The sequence below is a fragment of the Xiphias gladius genome, chromosome 21 (genome assembly GCF_016859285.1).
Source record: "Xiphias gladius isolate SHS-SW01 ecotype Sanya breed wild chromosome 21, ASM1685928v1, whole genome shotgun sequence".
Classification (NCBI taxonomy): domain Eukaryota; kingdom Metazoa; phylum Chordata; class Actinopteri; order Istiophoriformes; family Xiphiidae; genus Xiphias; species Xiphias gladius.
The window spans coordinates 16,145,452-16,167,072 of NC_053420.1; the positions used below are offsets into that span (position 1 = coordinate 16,145,452).

Consider the following 21,621-nt stretch of genomic DNA (forward strand, 5'->3'; position numbering starts at 1 on the left):
TCTGTCCGTGTTGTCCTTTACAAGTGCAACTGAAGAAAACAATGACTAATAGTGGTGCTAATGTGATGTACATACATTGTACCGTGGTGTCAATCGCTTTATCTCGTCCAGATGAACGTCAACTCCCATGACACCTAATATCAGCTGATTCTGGTAAGACAACCATTTAAATAGATAATGGAATAGTCCAACATTTAGGAAACACACTGATACCACTCTCATATCTCTATGGTAAATATGAAGCAAAGTTGGTTATCTTAGCTTCGCTTAGCTAATAGTCCCCGTGTAATTATTACACTTAAGGTGTAATACCATGCTACATGAGCTTTAGATGAGCTGGTATTTTTGTTACCTTCGGACAGAGCCAGGCTAGCTAAGCTAGCTAAGTTAGCTAAGCTAAGCGGCTGCTGGCAGTAGCTTAATATTTATTGTGCAGACAGGAATACTATCAATCTTTTGATTCAGTTTTTCGCAAACATTTAAATATTGATTTAAAGGTAGTCACGTGGTATTCTGTGATATTACACAACAGTGAGCGTAACCTGCAATACATTAACATAAAAACACTCAACCTGACATGTTGTTGCCAATTTTGTTACCTGTGAGTTTCCATCCATGGTGAGATTAAATACAGGCAAAGTCCCAGTAACTACCATGCCAAGACCCTACAGATTCCAAAGACATACCCCCAATAATGTAAATTATGAGCTTTTCAGTTTTTATATAGAGAATCTTTAAAGCATTTACTATGATTGATAAAATCCAACCAATGGGGGTCATGCAGTCTCACCAAAGCATCCTGATACACATTGGTCCACTGAACCTGCTTGGCATCGCTGCCTGCCAGGACCATGGGGCGTCCCAGCACGTCGAGGTACTCCTGACAAAACAAAAGCGATACGTGACCAGCTTCATCTTCGAAACAACCAGCAACATCAGGCCGCAGGGTGAATGGGTGCGTAAATAAATGCAAGTAGATTCTTTTACAGATTGTGTGAACACTACAAGGAGAACTAGAAACAATGGAAAGGTATCAGCTGTGTCAGAAGCACTAGACAAACCCACCTGGGTGTTAATCCTTATAGCACAGATGGAACGGATCTCAAAATAGTAACCTGGCAAGCAACAGAGAAAAAAGACAAACAGGGAGAGAAAAAGGGAGAGAGAGAGAGAAAAGGAGCATGTGTGAGTGATGCTATTTGAGAAAAGGAGTGGTGCTCATAAATATTCTAGATTTTACTAGATGTTACTAGACCAGTGGTTCAGCCACTTAAATCCCACAAATAGGCAGCTAAAAGAGGAATAACACCGAGCTTTAAAACTGAGGTATCTGCATTTGTACAGTTCAGTCAAGACCATTAGATCAGCTGATCCCTAATCTGGTTCTTCTTCATAGAAACAATGTGTGTGTGAGGTTTTTATGTGTGAAGCATGTGTAAAGCTGCTCAGATTAACATTTTGGCATTAAAAGCATCAAAATATTATAATTAAGAAGTGCCTCGCATAAATGCTCCCAAGTGTTAAACACTGGGCTCAATTCCCAAATAATTTAAGAGAGGTCCAGAGGTCTCCTACTAGAAATGACAAATTAAACAGATTATTAATATATAAACTTGCCATCATTTTTTTTAAGGAAAGTTTTTTTTTTCATTTTTAGGTTGAGCCTCTTGTTCTCTCTTTAGAAAAATCAGCAACAATTAAGCATCTTTCATATCCTATGCAAACATTTACTATTCCCTGCACAGATGATGATCACTTAACTGTATCATTCTTTAACTCATTTAAGATTTTTATGAATAATATCCCAAATACCACATCTGATATTATCAACATACCTATAGGGGGGAATACCTTACATACTGTAAACTTTCTTTTTGAATGTTTCAATATATTGAAGCATATATAGTGATGGACACAAGAATGATGGGTAGACTTAATCATGACAAAGTTTGCATGAACCTGAGATGATGTGATTCAGCAGTCACACGTCACCTTTGGAGGCCTTCTATTGGCTGTTTCAGGACTTGATGGACGGCATTTTGGGTAGTCATGATTGTAGTTCTTAATTTACAGCACTGCAACTCTGCAGTCAGCACTGAAGAATCATACTTAGACTAAGCTAAATTTAACTTCACACCTCTTTATACAAAGCGTCTATGTCCGATGTTTTACTACAAATTTTTTGACTCATAAATCAAAGTTTAGGACCATTTTTAAGACAATTTCTCAGGGGTTTTATACATAGCAATCAAATTCTTGTTAATATTTACAGTAGAATTTATATATATGGTTTTCTAAGGTGCTCAAATGATCTGGGCCATAATCTTCACGAAAACGAGGTCTTTGAGTTCTTCGGGAAAGATCTCTCGGTTGACAGCAAATCTGATGTACACGAGGCAAAACTGACCCCTGCCTGAGCACACAGAGCCTTTTGAGCACCAATACTGGACTACTCATGGATCTGAAAACCAGGCCCATTAGTAGGATCAGCATATTGCACTGTATGTACATTAGGCAAAGATTATCTGCTAAGCTAAAAATACATGTGCTCAATTTTCTGTTGATACTTTACATGTGGCCCATGTAATGGAAAGCACAGCCATTATGTGCCACTGTTTTAAAGTCCAACTTCTAACAATGATCCAGTTTGGACTAAGCACAAAAAGCAAGGACTTTTATTAGCTTTATTATTTTTTTGGTTTAGCAAATGAATTGCAGATTGCAGTCTTACCTTCTGAAAACCTTATTTTTTTGATATACAAGGAGCTCTTTTACCCCAGGGGACCATTCTGCAGTTGCCAGGGAGTACATGGGAAGCTCAACTAATTAACTAAACTCAACTAAAAATAAATAATATATCCACATTTTATAATAGGATTTAGTAAATACAGTAACCATTAAGATGCCAATCAACCTGAGTGCATGAAAACTGGTTGGCAAGCGAGCAGAGAAATTGAAATAGTTTGCTTAAAGTAATGAGTAAATGGTTGAAATGCTAATACTACTTAGAGTGGTAGTAGCTGCTACAACCACTCTAAGTAGCACAAGTACAAATGCAAAATTGGCCAAAGCAACATTTAAATTTTACGAAAAAAAAAACAAAATAGAGTAACAAATATCCAGTTTTATATAACTAATGCTGTAAAATAACATCCAGAATATACTCCATCGATATGAACATATTAGGAACATGACAGGTGGTGTTGATTGCAGGGTAATTGAGCTCATGTGACAGGGCTGTGGGGGAACATCAGACAGAATAGGTTGGGAACCACTGCTCTACAGTTCGGTATGTGATATAGGGAATAAATAAAATTGAATGAATTACACAGAACACCCAGCTGACCTTTATTGGTACATGCAATCCATTGTAAGGGTGTGACATCATAGTTGTGTTGACCCACAGAAAAGGTGAATACTCGAACCTTAGGGGCGACAAGTGGAGAAAATAAAACAAAAAGTTTTTTAGAGGATGATTAAGACAACACAATGCATCCTGTTCAAACACTGGATGTAACTGAGAGGTGAAATAATCGGAAGAAACCAACCGTTTTGTTGGGCCAGTTGTATTGCATGAAGACATCCTGAGCTCTGTCCTCTCCTCCATCAGTAAACAGCATGATTATTTTATTGCAGTTAGCCCGGGGGACATTTGTCTTCTGGAAAAAAACAAATCGAAAAAGGAGTTTGGAGAATATAGTGAAACAGTGTGTACGGACGTTGGTATTGACATAATCTATCTAATATGTTCATTTACATTCAACAGCTGGTTGAAGGCAAAATGAAATCCAGACTTGTAGTCAGTGGTGCCTTTTGCCTGCATCTGCTGCACTGCATCCTTGAAGATCTTTTTGTTGCGCACATTTGCCTGGACTAGATGTCTGAAGCATGGAACCACGGCCTCGGCCTTCTCGTTGAACTGAAACACAGCAGGAGACACAGACGAGGCTCAGATATGGAGAGACTTAAAAATGAAGAAAACAAGTGCAAACAAAGTGAAGACAGAGAGATGTAAAATGACAGAGAATCAGTGATTAAGTGTAGCAGATGCTAACCCTGGCCACGTTGACATAGTCATCATCAGACAAAGTGTCCAGCATTTCCATCACTGACGCTTTGATCAGTTTTAGGGTGAGTCCGCTGACACTGCCGCTCCTGAGGAAACACACAAGTATCATCCTAATCACGTGCTCAAATACATGCACAGGGATATAGGCAAGCAGCAGAAAAAAGAAACCATTTTACATATATGCTGGTCTGCAAAATTATGCCGCAGCACATGTTTCAAAGTATGTACTAACATTGAGGTGTAGAGTATATGAGCCCAGCTGCAACTGAGAAATAAAGTGCTGCTACACAGGACCAAATTTTGTGCTGTTTGAGACTCATTCTTGTGCAAATTAGTGCAGAACCTGATAACAATGGAGGAAATGTGAGGAAATATTAACTCGACAAAAAGATTTAAAAAAGGTTAAATTTTAAAATTCTCTCAAAATTATGAAAAAAAAAAGTCAATATAGAAATAGTTTTGGTAAACTTTGGTAAACTCTTGTGTTATTGCTTAAAGAGATTTTTATAAATCCAATAAGCTTACCTACAGGCTGTACCTTTTTAAAAAAGTACAGTATAATTAACTGCTTGAGTTACAATACACACTCTCTCTTCCTGACTAAAATCTTCAGTAGTGCTTAAAACTTTACACAAGCGACCTCCAGATGTTCCATCACAGACAGTTTCCCCTGCAGCAGTGATTAATCTGCATTGTTACATCCTTTTCAGCGACTATTTGTTTGTAATTCTGTTCCCTCCTCCCGTATTTTGCAGTCCACAGAGAAACGCACTAATGTACATTTTGCATAAACCCACACACAATTTTCAGCAGTGCTGCTAAAATTGCAAGCACGAAACCTTGGTGTAACCCCAGTGAAAACATGGACAAACACTATTTAATATTTATATCCTGATGAATTAATATAGAGCCTTTGATTTTCAGGTTTTTGGCCTGCAGCTTATTCAACACACTGTTTCTTCACTATGGGTAAAAAATGATGCGGAGAAACAAGAAAAATAAAAACAACAACCTATTTTTACTTGAATACTTGGCTGCCTCAGCACATGAAAAACATTTAGAGCACATGTGATGAGCTAACAAACACGTTTCATGTTGATGAAAGTTCATTTGTAAGGGCTACTTCTCCTGCTTTTTTTTTCATTCCACTCAATAATAGGATTAGCTGCAAAGAGTGCCAATGAATGAGCCTTTATCACCACAATGAATGCCAGCCATGGGGACAGTACTGTGACAGTAACAGACTGCTGTAGTCGACCATGACCATGAATCTGAATACAGTTAGCAAAGCACTTTCTGCTCTCTGATCTACTGTAGGAACAGGAGAGAAAACTTGGTCTGATCATGTTTAAGCTTAAAGCAATAGTTAGATGAGACCATTGAAACCACTATCATACCTGTCTGTTAAATATGAAGCTACAGCCAGCTGCCAGTTAGCTTAGCATAAAGACAGGAAACAGGGGAAAACAGCCACCTACCAGCATCTCTAAACTCTCACTAATTAAGATGTTATATTTTCTTTTTTTTAATCTGTAAATAAATGTAATTGCAAAAATCTCCACCAGAAAGCAAATAGGCACATTTCCCAAAATGTCATAAAATAGTGGAGGGTCTTCATGTCTCATTAAATTGTATCTATTACATGCCGTGCTGTTACTCCAGTTTAAACTACAAAACACCCTTTAGTAAAACTCATTTAGATTTCGTTCTAGTTTCTGAATCATCCTCTAACTTAACCCTTTAGGCTGTCTGCACATGATAAACAGTATGAGCTGCACTCTCTGCTCATTTTGGCGTAGAGTCAGTGCCAGGTGCACTGTTTTCCCACTACAAGACAACCTAAGTCTGGCTCTGTCTCTTTCTCCAGTATTGCAGGCCAATAGGAGCAGGAGCCCGAAAACACTGCTCACTTGCATGAAACGACACCATAAATAGTTTGTTCACTTGTGAGTGAGAAGGAAATGCTGGGAAGATGAAGAGAGAGAGAGAGAAGAGAGATAAAGTGTTGAATGTTCTTTGGTTCACAAGGATGCAAGCAGTAATAGAAGCTTCACACAAATACAGCACTTTTGCCAGTAGATCCATTTTACACTCAAATGTAGGCTAATTAATAAACCCAGGAGAATACCCAACCAAACTTTATGAAACATTATCAATGACTTACACATCGACGAGAATGACCATATCTTTAGGGGATGAGGCGCCCTGGATGTACCTGTGACAAAAGGGAAAGAAAGGACACAAAATGTCAACCTTCTAAATCTACTGCACATATGAAAGGCCAGAGTGAAAAAGCCTACTGTACCAGGGCCTCCTCCTGACGTCATACAGGTCGATTTTATCAGGGGCTTTCCAAGGCGTAGCTGTAAAAGTGAAAAGAAATTGCTTCCTGTATGCTGTTTATGTAAATTTGAATAAGGCTTTGTCCATTCCTTTTACAATGACACACAAATTCACTCTACCTGGATAGTAGCGGGTGACTCCCGTCGCACTCCCGAATGCTTGCCACAGCAGTGACGGATCCTCCCGACTGTTCTCCATGAAGACTTTCTCCAGCGCCTGCGTCCAGTTCAACTCATTCAGAATGACTGGAGCTGATGCGAAAAGAGTAACACATTATAGACATAAAAAAAAAAAAAAATGTAAAATTAAACCACAAGGGCCTGACATTATTACAGGTTTCAGTGGAAAAGAAAAAAAAAACATAAGATATCCACTTGCCTCCTTTATAAATATCTGTGGGAATCTGAACAGCTGTGTAGGAATAGTTTACATTGTTTTTGAAGTTTGGATCATAAACAAACTCCAGCTTGATATGGGAAGGATTTTCCACCTCTCCTTCTCCATCCATTGAATACTATGACAACAAGAGAAAACATTTTTATTCGTATCTTACTGCCTTAAATTGCCTTTGAAAACAAATTTCGATGAAAAAATTTTAATTTATATCACATCAAAAAAAAAAAAAACTCAACTAAAAACTTCCCTCTGTTGAAAAGCCTCAATAAGTATAAAAGAGCAGAGGAATCAGTTTATTTTTCCCTTACTCACATAATCCAGCTCAGCCTTAGAGTCATAATAAGCCATGTCCAACTCCTAGAGGAAAACAGACGCAGATATGAGAACCACGACACAATATGAGGACAGGTAATCACTTGTATGTAGGTCAATTCACCTTCTACACACAGAAGGTAAGAAATCAGGGTTGCGCCAAAAATTATTTTGATTATTCATTGATTAATAGTCTTCATTATTGATTAACCGTATCAATCCCCAAAACTGCATTTTTTTTTTAACTTCTTTTATTTATCTGCCTCTCTTATTAGCTTTAAGTAAGGACATAATTCACATTTTCATTCAGGATAACCAGGGATGTAGAAGTTGGTGTCGCCTAGAAACATTCACTCACAAAATGCATTTTATTATAACTTTAAATATGATAACTCATTACAGAACAGTAGTCCGGTCAGTCAAATCTGTCAGGTTTTTGCTGAAACTGATAAAACAGCATCAAACCCAATAATTAACAAAGGAGAAAATGGATAAACAAACCTAATGGATAACAAGCTCTTTACCTGTTCTGCCATTTCAGAAGAGTGGAACATGAACAAACACATGTTGCTTGGACCACATCACACAAAGAAGAGTTACAACCATGCATTGTGGCTCATTTTTTTTCACAAGAACCAAGTCTAGTGAAGTGCTGATTGACAGCAAGATACTGTAGACCAATGCGTTCATGCATAGACCCAATTAATTAATTAACCAATTAATCATTCAATCTAAAAAATGTTAATAAGTTAATTTGTTTTAAATGCTGAAAAGACCAAGTACATGGATGCCGGTCCTTGACTATGGAGATATTCTGTACTGTTGTGCTGCCCCATCAGCACCCCAGCTCTTAAACTCTGTGTATCCTAGTGCACTACGCTTTATCACAAATGACAAATAGCATACTCATGATTGCTCTCTGTACCACACGGTACAGTCGAGAAAAACTAGCCATCTCATGTTATTCATATGTAAAGCTCGACTGCTGAAGCCTTTTAAACTACCTCACGTCTATTCTCTCATTTAAATCTAGTATTTACAGCAAATGATCCAGTAACTCCTCAACATTAGATATCTCTCATATACACACTAATGTTGGCAGATCTGGTTTCGGGTACTATGCACCGTTTAAATGGAATAAACTGCAAACTGCCCTCAAACTAGACTAACATTTCCCTTGGAGATTTTAAAGCTTTATTACCTGATGTTTTTTTTGTTTTTTTTTAAATGATTCTTTTAAATGTTTTTCTTATTTTCCTGTTTCTTAGTTCCTTGTATTGTATAGTTGTATTGTTTCTGTCTTGCTGACTGTGTTCTTGTGAATGTGTCTGGTTCTCAGGTCTCTAATGGAAAAGAGATTTTAATCTCAATGAGACTGCCTGATTAAATAAAGACTAAACAAAAGACAAATGAACATCAAAAGTTACCATGCCCCAAAGTTATGTCTGAAAAACAAAATCTGTTATCATTATTAACCTGTAGGCTTACAGTGTGAAAGAGTTACAGCAATTCCTGGGAAATCTGTGTCACCTCCTTAATATGCGGATTTAATAAAAGGTGCTCCAAAATTTAATCAGATCATCTGCTCCAGACCTGTGGTGTAGGTATGAGGTTTCTACAATGAAGAGTAACAGAGTCACAGGGTAGGAGTTGCCAGCATGACGACATAACGTCCCGCACACCGTGTAGCATCGTGGCAGGGCATAAAAACACAATGATACAAAATAGAGAAAAGCAGCAAATCTTCCCATTTGCGAAGCTGTAACCACCAAATGTATGCCAATTGTTTTCTGCTCAGCACTGTCACATAATGAATCAGTAGACAGGCTTTGAGGCCCGGGTAGAGCATCGCCATCTGTTAGTCTTAGTTTTTGCCGAGACTCAACATACATCAGAAAAAGCGTGACATCTATCCAAAGGCTGATAGGCTTCTATTTTTGGCCTGTTCTGATTACCAAATCTTATCTCCAAAGAGCGCTTTAGCCTATATTCAACTATTCAACTAAACATTACAACTTTCCCTCTGTCTGCTATTCATCTTTTTGCTGTTACTTATACGGATCTCCTGTTCTCAGCAGAGTACAGCTCTGAAATACCCAGTGCTCTATATCAGTCAGTCCAAAGAAGTGACATTTCTCATCCTCCGTGTTAACTTCTCCTGAGAGCTCTGTGAGCAGTGCTTCAGTCCTCTGCCAAATATTCCACCTCTTTAATATGATAAGATACACTGAGTTATTCTGCGAGAAATGTTTGGATTGAAAGTTAATTCTTGGAAACAGCACAATCTGTCCATTTAGTAGCCGTTGTGGGGCTTTTGATCATATCACACAATCTTCCTCAGCAGATGGGACTATGCCCTGTTTTCATAGAATTGTAGATGTTTTACTTTCCATTTTGCTCGTTTTTCTTTCCTCCATTTTTTTCAAACTCCACCTCATAACCATCGCAACTGGGCAACTCCATCTGTTGAGGGAGATCATGTCAAATGATCAAAAGCTCCAGAATAGCTACTGAGTGGACTGTCACGGTTGTCACAACAGTTTGAAATATTCAGTCTCTGGTCATCTCTTGAATCATTCATAATACTGTATCCTTACTCTTGAAACAAATTCGAGTCAAAGTTTTTTGAAAAGAACACGAAAGAGTAACAAATTAGCAGCAACCCTGTCTATAGTTGAGATGGAATTACACACACACACACACACACAAAAACACACAAACACACACTCACACAAATAAAGACATCTTGAAACAGTTTTGGGATGTAAGATGTGATTGAAAGCTCTAGACTATTTTATTTAGGAATTTGGCTTCCTTGGAACTTTTATTTAAATTTTCATACAGAAAAGAATGGAAAACAGCAGATCACTGGAAGGTGGGAAATCAATCTAAAAGCTTATGACATGCAAATATTTAATCACATGTAAGTATGCACAGCTTTCAATGAATGGGATAAACAATGCAAAATCGCCAGTGTGGTCTTTTAGAATGACAGGGGGATTCAGTGCCTCAGAGAAGGATGCGAGGGGCCATGTGAGAGGATGAGGTTAACCCCGTCTCATTTTGTTGGGCATATGAAGCAGACCGTGTGGAAAAGTGGAATGCCAATGTGTGTAGGACTCAACAGAATAGCACGGCTGAGTGCACTCAGTTTCATCCGTTTCACCCAGCCGAGTGCTGAGAGATCTGCTCAGCTGACTGGTGTAAATGTTCTTTCTTTCTCAGGTCGTCCCATTTAGAGTCACATCGCTCAGAGATATATCCCATCTGGGTTGAGTTTACATCATGGTTAAATTTGACTGCGTAAAAAATTTCCACTCTGTGAGGGAATATGTTCACCTTTATTCTTTTGTCTGACAAAAGTATAATGATGTACACATTCTAAATCTGTATTCAAAAAAGTATTCTAAAATACAATTTGGTAAGGAAATACAGATGAAATACTGTAAAAATTATCGTACCTGCAAAAATAAAAAAAAATATTGCTGTAAAGGGTACTGTTGTATATTTACAGTAGATGTACCAGTGACTATAGTACTGTCTTCATTAAATCATGATGGTGAGACAACAATGCATAAAAGATTACCAAACAATGTCATTCTACGTCCTTGACACTTTCCCACTGACTTCACCCCAAGTTCTAATCCACTGAAGACATGAAAAGACAGCAAAATGTGTCGAAGAAACCTCTTTACAAGAAACTCAAAATAGCGCTACAGATAGGACCGGTCAGCAATTAAACACTGTACTGACAGAAAAATGTTCCAACAAAAAACCCTTAAATTGTCTAGGCTTTATAATACATGAAAACATAACACAGACAAATGGAGGTTTTTGGGTTCATCAGGTAACAGACTGCACTGCATCTCAGAGCACGGTTCTAAATATAGTTTTCAGGTCTTACCTTGATTCCATCCTGCCACAGATGCTCTCGCTGGAGCCGCTCTGCTTCACTGGCTAACCTCTAAATATTGACAACAGAGGAACATTAGAGGAGCATGTTTAACGCAATGTCTTGTCTCAAAACACATAGTCCTGCAGTTTGCACCACACCAGAGCTGTTCTGACATGATTTACTGGAGATACAGTATATTATCTGCAGCTGAGCTGTTGCTGTGTGGATTCAACCAACAATAAAAGGCAGCATGAATTACTGTAAGCGAGTAATGTTCTCAGGCTAGGTCTTTACTAAACTTTAACGCAAGAGTTGCAAGAAAGTTTTGCTTTGTCAGTGAACTCATCCAGAGCTTTACCAATGAAGAAAAAACTCAAAATTCTCATTTTCACTGGCTGGATCTGCCACAGAACTATCAATTCGTGTCTCTTACAATAATTTTGAAATGTACTTTACATTAAGACATACAAATAAAATGCATAAATGTAATTCTGCATTATTATTACATAGAAATGTATTAAACTCACTCTGTAGACATGAAATTAGTAATAAGCTACTACTCTGCTTTATCACTCAACACTGAACAATTTAGTTCTAAGAGAGATCACTGCACCTTCAGAAAAGAAACATTTACAGTTATTAACAAAAGATTAAATAGGCAGCACATACGTTGGTATAGTCAGTGGTTTCAATAAACTGTTTCATATTTGTCGGGAAAAGATATATACTGACATCAAGGGCTTTGCGCTTCTTAGCCAAGAGTTTCTCAATGTCTGAGGCCACCCTCTCCACAATCTTCCGAGGCTGATTCTTCACCAGACTAAATCGTCGTCTTTCTTCATTGTATATCTGTAAATTTTTAATGGACAATAAATAATAAATGTAAGAGCAAAAAAAGCTGCGCAGTCATTCTGTAAAGTCTCTTTCTGCTGACCTAATGTCTTTCTATTGACAATTTTTAACCCTTGACTTTCATTGTCTAAGGTGACTTGGCACAAATCTGCTTTACCATAAATGCAATTGATTGTACTGGGCAGCATCTGTGTGGTGTTATTTGATATTTGAAAATAAATATATAAAAATCATTTTCAAGTCTGTATTTTGCGAAGCTAAAGAAACAAACATTTAAGAAAACAGATGCAAAACTGGAAAATTTGAATCTCAACATCTCAGAGCATTCCTGAAAGAAGACACAGCCTTAGAATTCAAAGCCCATGAATTTCCAAAAGCAAATCCTTTTTATGTTTAAATACTGACACGGGTGTTTAATGCAAATCTAAATATGGCTCCTTTCATGTAATCTATTCACACACAATGTCTGTTGTCTTTGGAATAATTTTCACTGAAGAAACACAGTGTTTTATTCCTGAATTACGCTGACACCATGTGGCAGATATTCTTTTAGCCATAAAGTAATGTTAAGGTTATTTACTTCAACATACAAGGTCAAGATGGTTACTGAAAGATCGAAACATGAAATCTCTCTAAAAAGAGCATTTTGAAATCCAGGACAATACATTAACTTGTGTGACTGCTGCGTTACATTAAGTCAGTGAAAAAAAACATGTTCATTATATTATTTAAAATTGTCTTCTGTGGTCTATAATAATACAACAACACAGAGCCATACTGTGACTTTGTGCAATAAAGTCAGTGTGAGATTTACAAGATGATTATGAAGTTTGGACCACGAGGTGGCTGGTTGCATGTTAGACATTCAGCTTTATTTCCTCTGCTAATAACGTTGTCCCATGAAGTGCAGCAGCCTGTGATATAGTATCATATATGAGGCTGATTGTACCTTAGATTGAGGTTTATTTTATTTTCCAATGAAAATAAAAAGTACTGAAGAGATGACATTTTTTTTGTCTATTTACAAACCCATTAGAATCTATATGGCTGACTTCATGATACACTCCATGGCTAGCAAAAATGACTGTCTGTCCTTTTCATTCGATGAAAACTTGGGTCTAAAGCTCACTGCAGACTCAAAGAACCAGATTCTCCCTAGATGATGTTCTTAATGCTCTTCTCCAGAGGACCCGGAGTTAAATCAGACCACACGTGGAAACACATCACAGTTAACTTCAGAGGACCTGAAATATGTACTTTCAACACCCTCACTAAGTATCCCTCATGATTTCTTACACCAGAGAGCTTTATGGGTAGTCAGGAGACATCTGGGAATGACACTAGAGTGAAGGCAGATAAAGCAGCATGGAGTAATCCTCTGCAATAATTGGTTACAGACATATTTCTTCAGTTTTGTTTCCAACGCATTTCTACTTTAAAAACCTAGAACAAATAACATTATGGCTGAATAACCCAACTGACTTTTGCCAAGAATTATTTTAAAAATATTTGGCAGTGATCTTCAGGATTAAAAAAAAAAAAAAAAGAAAAAAACACTGGAAAAATTCATTAAGTACTAAAAGAATCTGCACAGTATCCTTCATTTGGAGCATTAAATACATACAGAAGTTGCATTGATGTGAAGAAAAAGACATTGAATAGACCGTTTCCTTCTTTTACTTACCATATAATGGGAATTTCATTTTACTACACCATTTTTATATAACACCGTATATTAAACAGCTCTGTTGTATTCTCGCACTTGATATCTAAGATTAACAGTCCAAATTTTTACATCTAATTAATATGCGTTTACAGTCAAAATCTTGGCCCTAATTTTCTGCAGGTGCAAAGCCAGAGGAAGTTAACATCTACAGTATAGGAACTGTTTGCTAATGGCTCCGAATAAACCAGACCAGGTAGTTGAAAGGTCCTTTTTACTAAACAAATTCCAAATTCAAATTCAATTCCAAATAAGTGCAAAACTAAGCATCCTAGCATGATAGCATTGCAGCTGTGAGCATGTTAGCATGCTAAACTTAGCATTTAGCTTTAAGCAACACTGTGCATGAGAACAGCTGCACAGAGCAACTAGCATGGCTTCAGACTCTTAGTCCTGTTATTTTGACAACTAGTTAAGGGGGTCTTGAATGGTTTTTACTAGCCCCAGCATTAGCAGTCTAAGTGGTAAAGGATCGAATCTCGAGTGGGGCAGTTTCACAGAAAGCATCAAAATTATCGTGGCTTTTTATTGGCTGAAGAATTGAAAAAGACGTTTCATTTAAATTACAGGCGTGTCCTCGACAAGAGGACATTGCACAGATTGTCCCGGGCAGAGTAGAACAATTTCTTAACAGAGCCAGAGTGTTTCAGGAACATGGACGGATTAATGAGGATTGAATGAACAAATGAGTCTCACATCAAGGCATTACTGCAGGCTGCAGGCGCGCCATCTGCTCTGCTGTGACACAAACAGAGAGGACACGTGCTGCCGCTCTCTGCTGAGGGAACGCCCCCACACATCTTCCCAGAGCAGGGCTCTCTTGCCCCCTGCAGATGATCTTTGGTCCCGTTTCTTGGCATTTGCCTTTTCAGGGACAACCCCTTACTCCCAGCCACCTGTTACAGCGAGGATGTGAAATAACCTTGACTAGCTACATAAAATAAAATGAATCAATTTTTGAAAACTGGATATTTACATTCAGCATTTATTTACATCTTGCAATTTTAATTTGTTCCTTAAATTTATGTTTCATGGTTATTTGTTTATTTATTAATTTTCATAGTTGTATTTTATTTTTGAATGACAGACCCTATTAAAAACACATACAGAGACGCATTGTTGCAATGGGTAACAAGTTCTTTCATCACAATGAACACTGGCACTGTAGTTTATTTTGACTCAATTCCACATACACAGTGTGTAAATTTTTGCTAGCCTCCCAAATCTTTGGTTGAAAATAGTTCCGAACAACTGCATTATTTCCTGCCTTTTGAGTAATGTTTGCTGGACACAACCATATCCAGCTGTTTGAATAATATTCATCTTTTTTTTTTTTAAATGAAAGTATTGTTTTGTGACGCTTTTTAAAATATTTATGTCCTCAGCTGGAACCAATGGACCTGGATCTCAGAGCCGCAGCTAAGCTGGGGATGTGGTGAAACACTGAGACACAGACTAACGCAGTGTTGGTTTTTGTATTTTCAAGAGATTTGTCAACAGTATGAAAAATATAGAATATCACCAGCCTTATCCTTTAAAATTTTTCAACAGAGGCATTGCTTTCTAGAAACAATGTCCTGTTAGAAATCCAATGACTATTTCAAATTGAGACCAGTTAACCTTAATAAAGATACCAGGCTTCTCATTTCCAGGATATGACAGAGCATATGGTTACTGCAGAGCATCAGGACTCAAACTACCTTACTGTATGTAATGTAAAATGTAATATAAAAATGCACCAGAGGTGAATATGTAATCACTGAGAGCTTGATAACGGATACCTGTCATGTGCCTGAAAACAGTGACATATCGCCTGTTCCACTATTGACACATAACAAAGGCATTACACAATCAGCTTGTGAAAGGTATAGGTAGGTATTCTAAATCTAACCACTGTAGGCGTGTGTTCAGGTATTTCTTTCGCTCCATGGGAATCGTTCAATGTGTGCAAGATTAATAATTATTGCAAACAATAGTGCCAGCAACATTTGGCTACAACATCTAAAAACAAGCACACGTTCTGAAAACTGCTGAATATAAAAGCTATTAGACAATGTTTTATGTCTGTCCTGGGAAAACAAACACATTGTGTTATTGGGTATTCATTGCTCTGCAAGGTGTCCCAGAAAATCATGAAAGAAGAAACAAAGGAGGAGGCAGACTGTAACTGTTTGCTTGTTTTATGCCCCTATTTAGCTTTAGCTCTTAAACTTAATGGATTTACAGATTTTTTGCACATTGACCTCTCTGCTCGGTGCATTTCTTATTGAGTTTATGCAGCACTATGATGAGTAAGACCTGTGTAGTATAAAAAGAGAGCTACACACTCACCCCTTTCAACTGCTGAGCTCCAGTGATTTGCTGAAAGACTCTGTCAATCTCCTGCTCGATACGCCTGGCCCAGTGCATTATCCTGTGGATAAACATCACAGGTGGACTGTCACACAGCATAAACAAATGAAAAACATATATGTGTGTGAAAGTGTGTCTGTATGTGTGTGTATTTCACAGAAGTACGCAATGATGTGAAAATAGAGCTTTTACCAGTGCATGGATCACAACACAACCTATGAAAATGTATTTTATTTAACGAAAAACTAAAAACACATTAATGGCTTCAAAAGGACATATTACACTGCACAAAACACAATAGAAAGGCACCAGTGATCCAGACATTTCCTGTGGAGCAGAGTGAACAGGAAAACTTGACTAGTAACCGATTTACCTTATCAGAAATATCCTATCGAGACAAAAATATTTCGATTTTGTCCTATTACCATCGCTTACACAGGTTCAGTGTTGTCTGAAATACAACAGGAACAGAAAAGGAGCTTATACGACAGTTGCATCCACCCCTGAAGTTGAGAGTAAGCCCCGAAATTTTAGTAACCTAATCAGCTTTGTAGACTCATCATCGTAATTCTGTGAGAGGATACTTCCAAAGCAAAGAAAAATATATAACTTGCTCTATTATTATTACATTCGTAAATAGCTTTTAAAATCTACTGTGACAGCCAGGATCACTTGACGCAATTTCAATTTTTCACGTTGCCTCCAAAATTGAGCAAATAAATAAGACAGAATAAACAAGATGTCCACTGTGATGGAGAGGTTTAGTATAAATGTGGTTCTAGAGCAGACTAACTTAACAATCTCTGGGAACTGCAATTTAAAGCTGACAACGTTTAATATTAAGACAAATGAAAAGCAGAAACTGCCTCTCTCATAGTAAGAAACATGAGGAACATGGCTTGGAGCTGGGATGATCTTGTGTTGTGAACCTGCTCTATAGACAATGAACTGCAGTATAATGAAGGTTGTTTTCTGTTTTTGTTGGAGTCCATCTTATCCTACACTGTGTTATCAGTTCTGAACCAGAACTGTGAGAAAAATATTACCATAATATTGTTAAACTATTGTTTAAGTCACTACTTTCCATTTGAGCTCAAAATAGATATTCTTCACCCAGTTACTGTGGGGTGCATAATGGACGATCATCCTCTACATGGGAATGGAGGTCCGCCAGCTTCACCCATCATTCCCCACTTGTCATCCTACTGATTGTGTTTATGTTGTGCAAATTCCTTTGTAATGTAGCAACATCCACCAATGGACACGGTAACGCTCACAACAGGAGTTGGATTTGTTAGAGAAAGGGGCCAAACTGGGGTAGTGCTGCAAATGCATCAAAGTCAGCAGCAGAAACAGCGCTGAAAGCGACAACAGCAAACACTGTACCTGATGATGGAGGACTGCCAGCACCAGCACAGAAACTTTTTTGACCCATAAAAGGTTTTTGCACCTGGCTATTTAACGAAAAAGGTTCCAACAGCACCAGCTCTCTGACCAACCTCTCTGTTAAATGTTAACTGCAACACATACGAACACCCACCAGAAACTCAGGAGCCACTGTATTAGCACATGTGGTTCCAGTAGCCAGCTCCCTCACAGCCCACACAAACATCCTCCTAGATGTTGAAGCAGCTTTAACAACAAACTGAGGATGCAAAGACCAATAAAAGGCCTCTGATTTACCAAATTAAAAATAAGATTTCTACTTTGAATCTGGATGGGCTGTAAATATATATTGTTTTGGGACACATTTCCATCCCAACCTGCAAAGAAACATCTCTAGAAAACTATACAGGTCTTGTTTAAAGCACTTGGATGTAGTATCTCCTTCAGGAACACCATCTCCTCCTCTATCCTTCATGAGCAATTTCATTATTTTTAGAACATAAAGTAACAGAGCAGAAAGCATCAAGCAGAAAAGTGGCATAGAAGGAAACTCAAAATGAATCTAACCGACTGCTTTTTTGCCAATGTTTCAGGAGAACAGAAATTTACAATTTTAGTTTTTTCTCTTCTTTCAATAAAACTGCAAATATGAATCTTTTCTGTAAATAACATCTCAACGAGTAAAATCTGTGGCTACTTAGAGAGTCATGCTGCAACTGACTAACAAGCTGTTGGGATTTACTTGACTTTGACAGTGACCAGAGCCTCAGGTGAGGACTTTTTCTCTAAAGGATCACTGGTTAAACAAAGGCTGAGCTCAGATGGAAGTGGGACAAAGCAAACAACAGACGGGAGGCTTGTATAAAGGTTCAAAGAATATGGCCAGGTCATAGAAATTGTTTCTCTGCATTGAATTATTTAAAGAGAAAAACAAGTATGTTGTTTTAAGTTCCCTGTAAACACTTTTCATGTCAACACCCTGTTTGCAGAATAGCTGGAAATGCACCACCACTAGCAGTGATCTGCTACAAGTAAGTGACACAGCAAAAGACGCTTATTTCGGCTGTTTATCTGGTGTGACTACAAGGTTAGCACTACAACTAACCACCTTGGATTCTTGAGGGAACACTCCAAAGTTACGTGCACCGCTAATTGCAGGCAGAAGCTAAAGATTTTACTGTTGAGAAAACGGATTTTACAGTTTGCAGCTTAAATCAATTCACTTTTGGATGCTGTGCTATGGTGTCTTTCCAACTGCAACAATGAAGCATTTTTAATTTGCTAACGCTCTGATTTCACACCTCTACTGGATTCTTCTCAAGGTACAATGTAGATTTTAATTGTCATTCTCTCCATATACAATATTCAGCATTTGGGGGAACAAAGTGCAAATAAAACGAGTACAAAGACTCATGGCTCAAGGCTCAAGGGTCTTGTAGTAGTTGGAGTCATCCTCCATACCAAAATGAGAGACAAAATATAATTTCTCATGAACCAAGATGAAATTAACATTAACCTACATGGTTGTTACACCGTCCAGGAGAGTCCTGTCTTTCTATGCTCACAAACATTGACGGTATCATTTAAAGAAAAATATGAAATGGGAATACAGAATGGAACCAGCGGCGCTGCCCACTTCACAACTCTATTGAACCACACTTTTTCCAGTAATCTCATTGATTCCAACGTCTCTGTGGAACAGCTTTTGATAAATGCCATTCCCTGATGATTTTGAATCACAATGCTTTCACTTATCCCGTCATTTGATAAAGAATCTTTTGTGTTAACCAACCATATACAAACAGTACAGTATGTGCTCTGTCTGTCTTCTTCCAAAATGTGCTCTCAGTGATCAATACTGTGGCATAATCACCGCCGCAGTCTGCATTTTCAAAGCAGCACACAAAATCCTACATAACCAGTCAGAACACAGGCAGCATACTGCAGTATAAGAACTAGTGTCTTTCGCACTCAGTGCATCAATGCCTCGTTGAAGCCACAGGGAATGGAACTGCTTAGGATGCAAAATATGCTCTAAAGATTATAGTAAATACCATAGTCCTTATGTTACAGACTCCCTGCATGCCCAGACTTTGACACCCTGTCCTCAAGATACCCTGAGGATCACTGAGTGGCCGTAGCCCCGATGAAGATTCACAACTCCCTCCGTTCACCTGCCTCCCTTCACTATTTCAACCTTCAATCACTGGCTGGACAGGTGACCCTGCCGTTCAGTCTGGCCAAATGGATTAAAGACGACTTTGGGGAGGCGAAATATTTATTTGAGCATTTTACCTAGATTAGTTTGAACCAGGAAATAAATCTTAATACCCAGAAAATCGCCCTGGATCCTGTGTGCCCTGAGAGTCGATCCATTATCAGTCAGACAGCTCCCAGCAGAGTTACATGACAACATCACAGATTAAAGTCTTGTCGGGCTTGTTTCTAGTGTCAGATGAGCCGCAAATCTCGACTCAATTGTCCAGAAAGAGACAACTTTTCTGGATGCTGCCAAGCTTTCCTCTTCTCTTTCGATGCTAGTATGAGCTGAAACGGATGACCTGAAATACTTTCAGACCTGATGATGAATAGACAGCCCTTAGAACAGTGCTAGACCTTTCACACTCCTTTTATACAAGTAGAGATTTACTTCTGAGTTTCTGGAAAGTGCCAAGTTAAGGGAACAGTCTGCACAACTAACTAAGTTATTTGTTTTTGTTTTTTTAACGCAACATCAAGGCTTAGTTTTCTATTAAGATATCATAAGCTAATACGTTCATGAGATTACTGTGACCCTGAAACCAAGGCCTCCTGGCTGATCTAATGAATATATTTATAAAATGTTAATGCAGTTCTCGCTACAAACTTTTTCAAATATAAAACTTTGCATGGAACAATGGTGATTCAGCATCTTGGGATTTTCACACAAATCTTATTTGTTTCGCACAAATAAAATATCTAAAATAAAAAAATCCCTACTAAAAAAAAGAACGGACTTTCACATGCAATCTTGAGATTATTCTCGGAATTTAAATCAGTCTGTCTTCTCTCATCAAGTTAAGTTTTCCCATGTACTGTATATTTAGGGATAACATTAGTGATCCTCACATAGAAGCAAATCTATCAAGTGTAAGAGATGAGTACATACAGTACACAAGTTCCTAAATACAGACACTTTTCTTTCTTTTTTAAAGACCCCTATGTACCGTACGATAACAGCAATCTTGCAGGTTCATTACATGTCACACTGCGCACTATGGGTCTAATAAAATCTCAATCGCAACCTGTGCCTGACTCTGCGCTATCAATTGTGAAGGATGTCGGATGCGACAAGCGCCTCATTAACTTACACCGCTCATCTGCACCTCATATGTTTTGGAACTGCCGCTGCAAAAAAAAAAATGTTCGGCAAACTGCGCTCTTCAGGCTTCGGCTGAATAAAGCACTGTGCATAACATTGATCTTTACTCACTGAAATAAATTCATGAGCGTTATGAGCATGCGGCCTTCCCGTTCTTTTTTTGACGGCCACCTGCGTGCCAACACCTCTCTAGGAAAGGCGCGTGTTTTCCCACAGTTTTTTTTATTGGAAGTGCAGCTTACTCTGTTATATTGACCAGTCTATTCTGTGTCATTTCATAGCATACTCATTATCAGAATTTAGACACAGGCTTTGTCTGGCTGATAAAAATCCGTTAAGAGTGAACTTGTCTCACAGTGTGATCTAGGACTACCGTTTTGGATTGATGACCAAAGATTTCACCATGTTTCTCTCATTTTTAGTCCGGGACAGCACAGTGTATAAGCGCCTTAAGGTGATCAATTACTGAACTCACTTCTTGTTGGTCCAACTAGACCACTGAAATGAACTCAGTGTCTTTCTTTACATTCAGAGAAACTTAATCCTCCAAATTTTAGTGTTATCTCTTATCCTTGAAACAGGTCAAATAGGCTTTTTAACATAAACTATTACATGAGAATGTCGTATGATTTTTGCCATTAACTTAATGACAATGTTTCAATCAATCAATCAAATCTATCAACTTATTAAAAGGACCATATCCAACAAGCTTGTTTAATCCTAAATTAATTCAAAACCCCTGTGCAGGATGTAAAATTCTCCTGTATGTGTAAATCAGTTGGGTTTTTTTTTTTTTACATGACTGTAGCCCACAGAACTGCAGAGCAGCTTTAACTGTGTGAGTCAGTGCAGCTGAAGCACAGTCCTGAGTTTTTTTTTTTTAACTGTGTGCTCCATTTGCTCTCCTTTCGAGGCCCGTGGGATATCGGAAA

General features: G+C 38.1%; 1 protein-coding gene across 8 annotated transcripts in view; it reads right to left on the bottom strand.

Annotated features, from left to right (window-relative positions):
• Positions 1-21,621, bottom strand: part of LOC120807540 (voltage-dependent calcium channel subunit alpha-2/delta-2-like) — a 38,807-nt gene that overhangs the window by 13,390 nt on the left and 3,796 nt on the right. For all 8 annotated transcript variants that reach the window (XR_005709843.1, XR_005709841.1, XR_005709839.1 and 5 more), the window contains exons 2-17: positions 15,922-16,003; positions 11,748-11,864; positions 11,025-11,084; positions 7,121-7,165; positions 6,791-6,926; positions 6,532-6,663; positions 6,375-6,432; positions 6,234-6,284; positions 4,056-4,155; positions 3,758-3,919; positions 3,549-3,659; positions 3,347-3,425; positions 1,066-1,115; positions 791-880; positions 600-665; positions 76-150 (exon numbers count right to left, since the gene is read on the bottom strand). Coding sequence is in view for 2 of the 8 variants with exons in the window: in XM_040159716.1 (XP_040015650.1) it covers positions 76-150; positions 600-665; positions 791-880; positions 1,066-1,115; positions 3,347-3,425; positions 3,549-3,659; positions 3,758-3,919; positions 4,056-4,155; positions 6,234-6,284; positions 6,375-6,432; positions 6,532-6,663; positions 6,791-6,926; positions 7,121-7,165; positions 11,025-11,084; positions 11,748-11,864; positions 15,922-16,003 (1,414 nt within the window). In the remaining 6 variants the exon portion in view is untranslated. The remainder of the gene's footprint in view (positions 1-75; positions 151-599; positions 666-790; positions 881-1,065; positions 1,116-3,346; positions 3,426-3,548; positions 3,660-3,757; positions 3,920-4,055; positions 4,156-6,233; positions 6,285-6,374; positions 6,433-6,531; positions 6,664-6,790; positions 6,927-7,120; positions 7,166-11,024; positions 11,085-11,747; positions 11,865-15,921; positions 16,004-21,621) is intronic.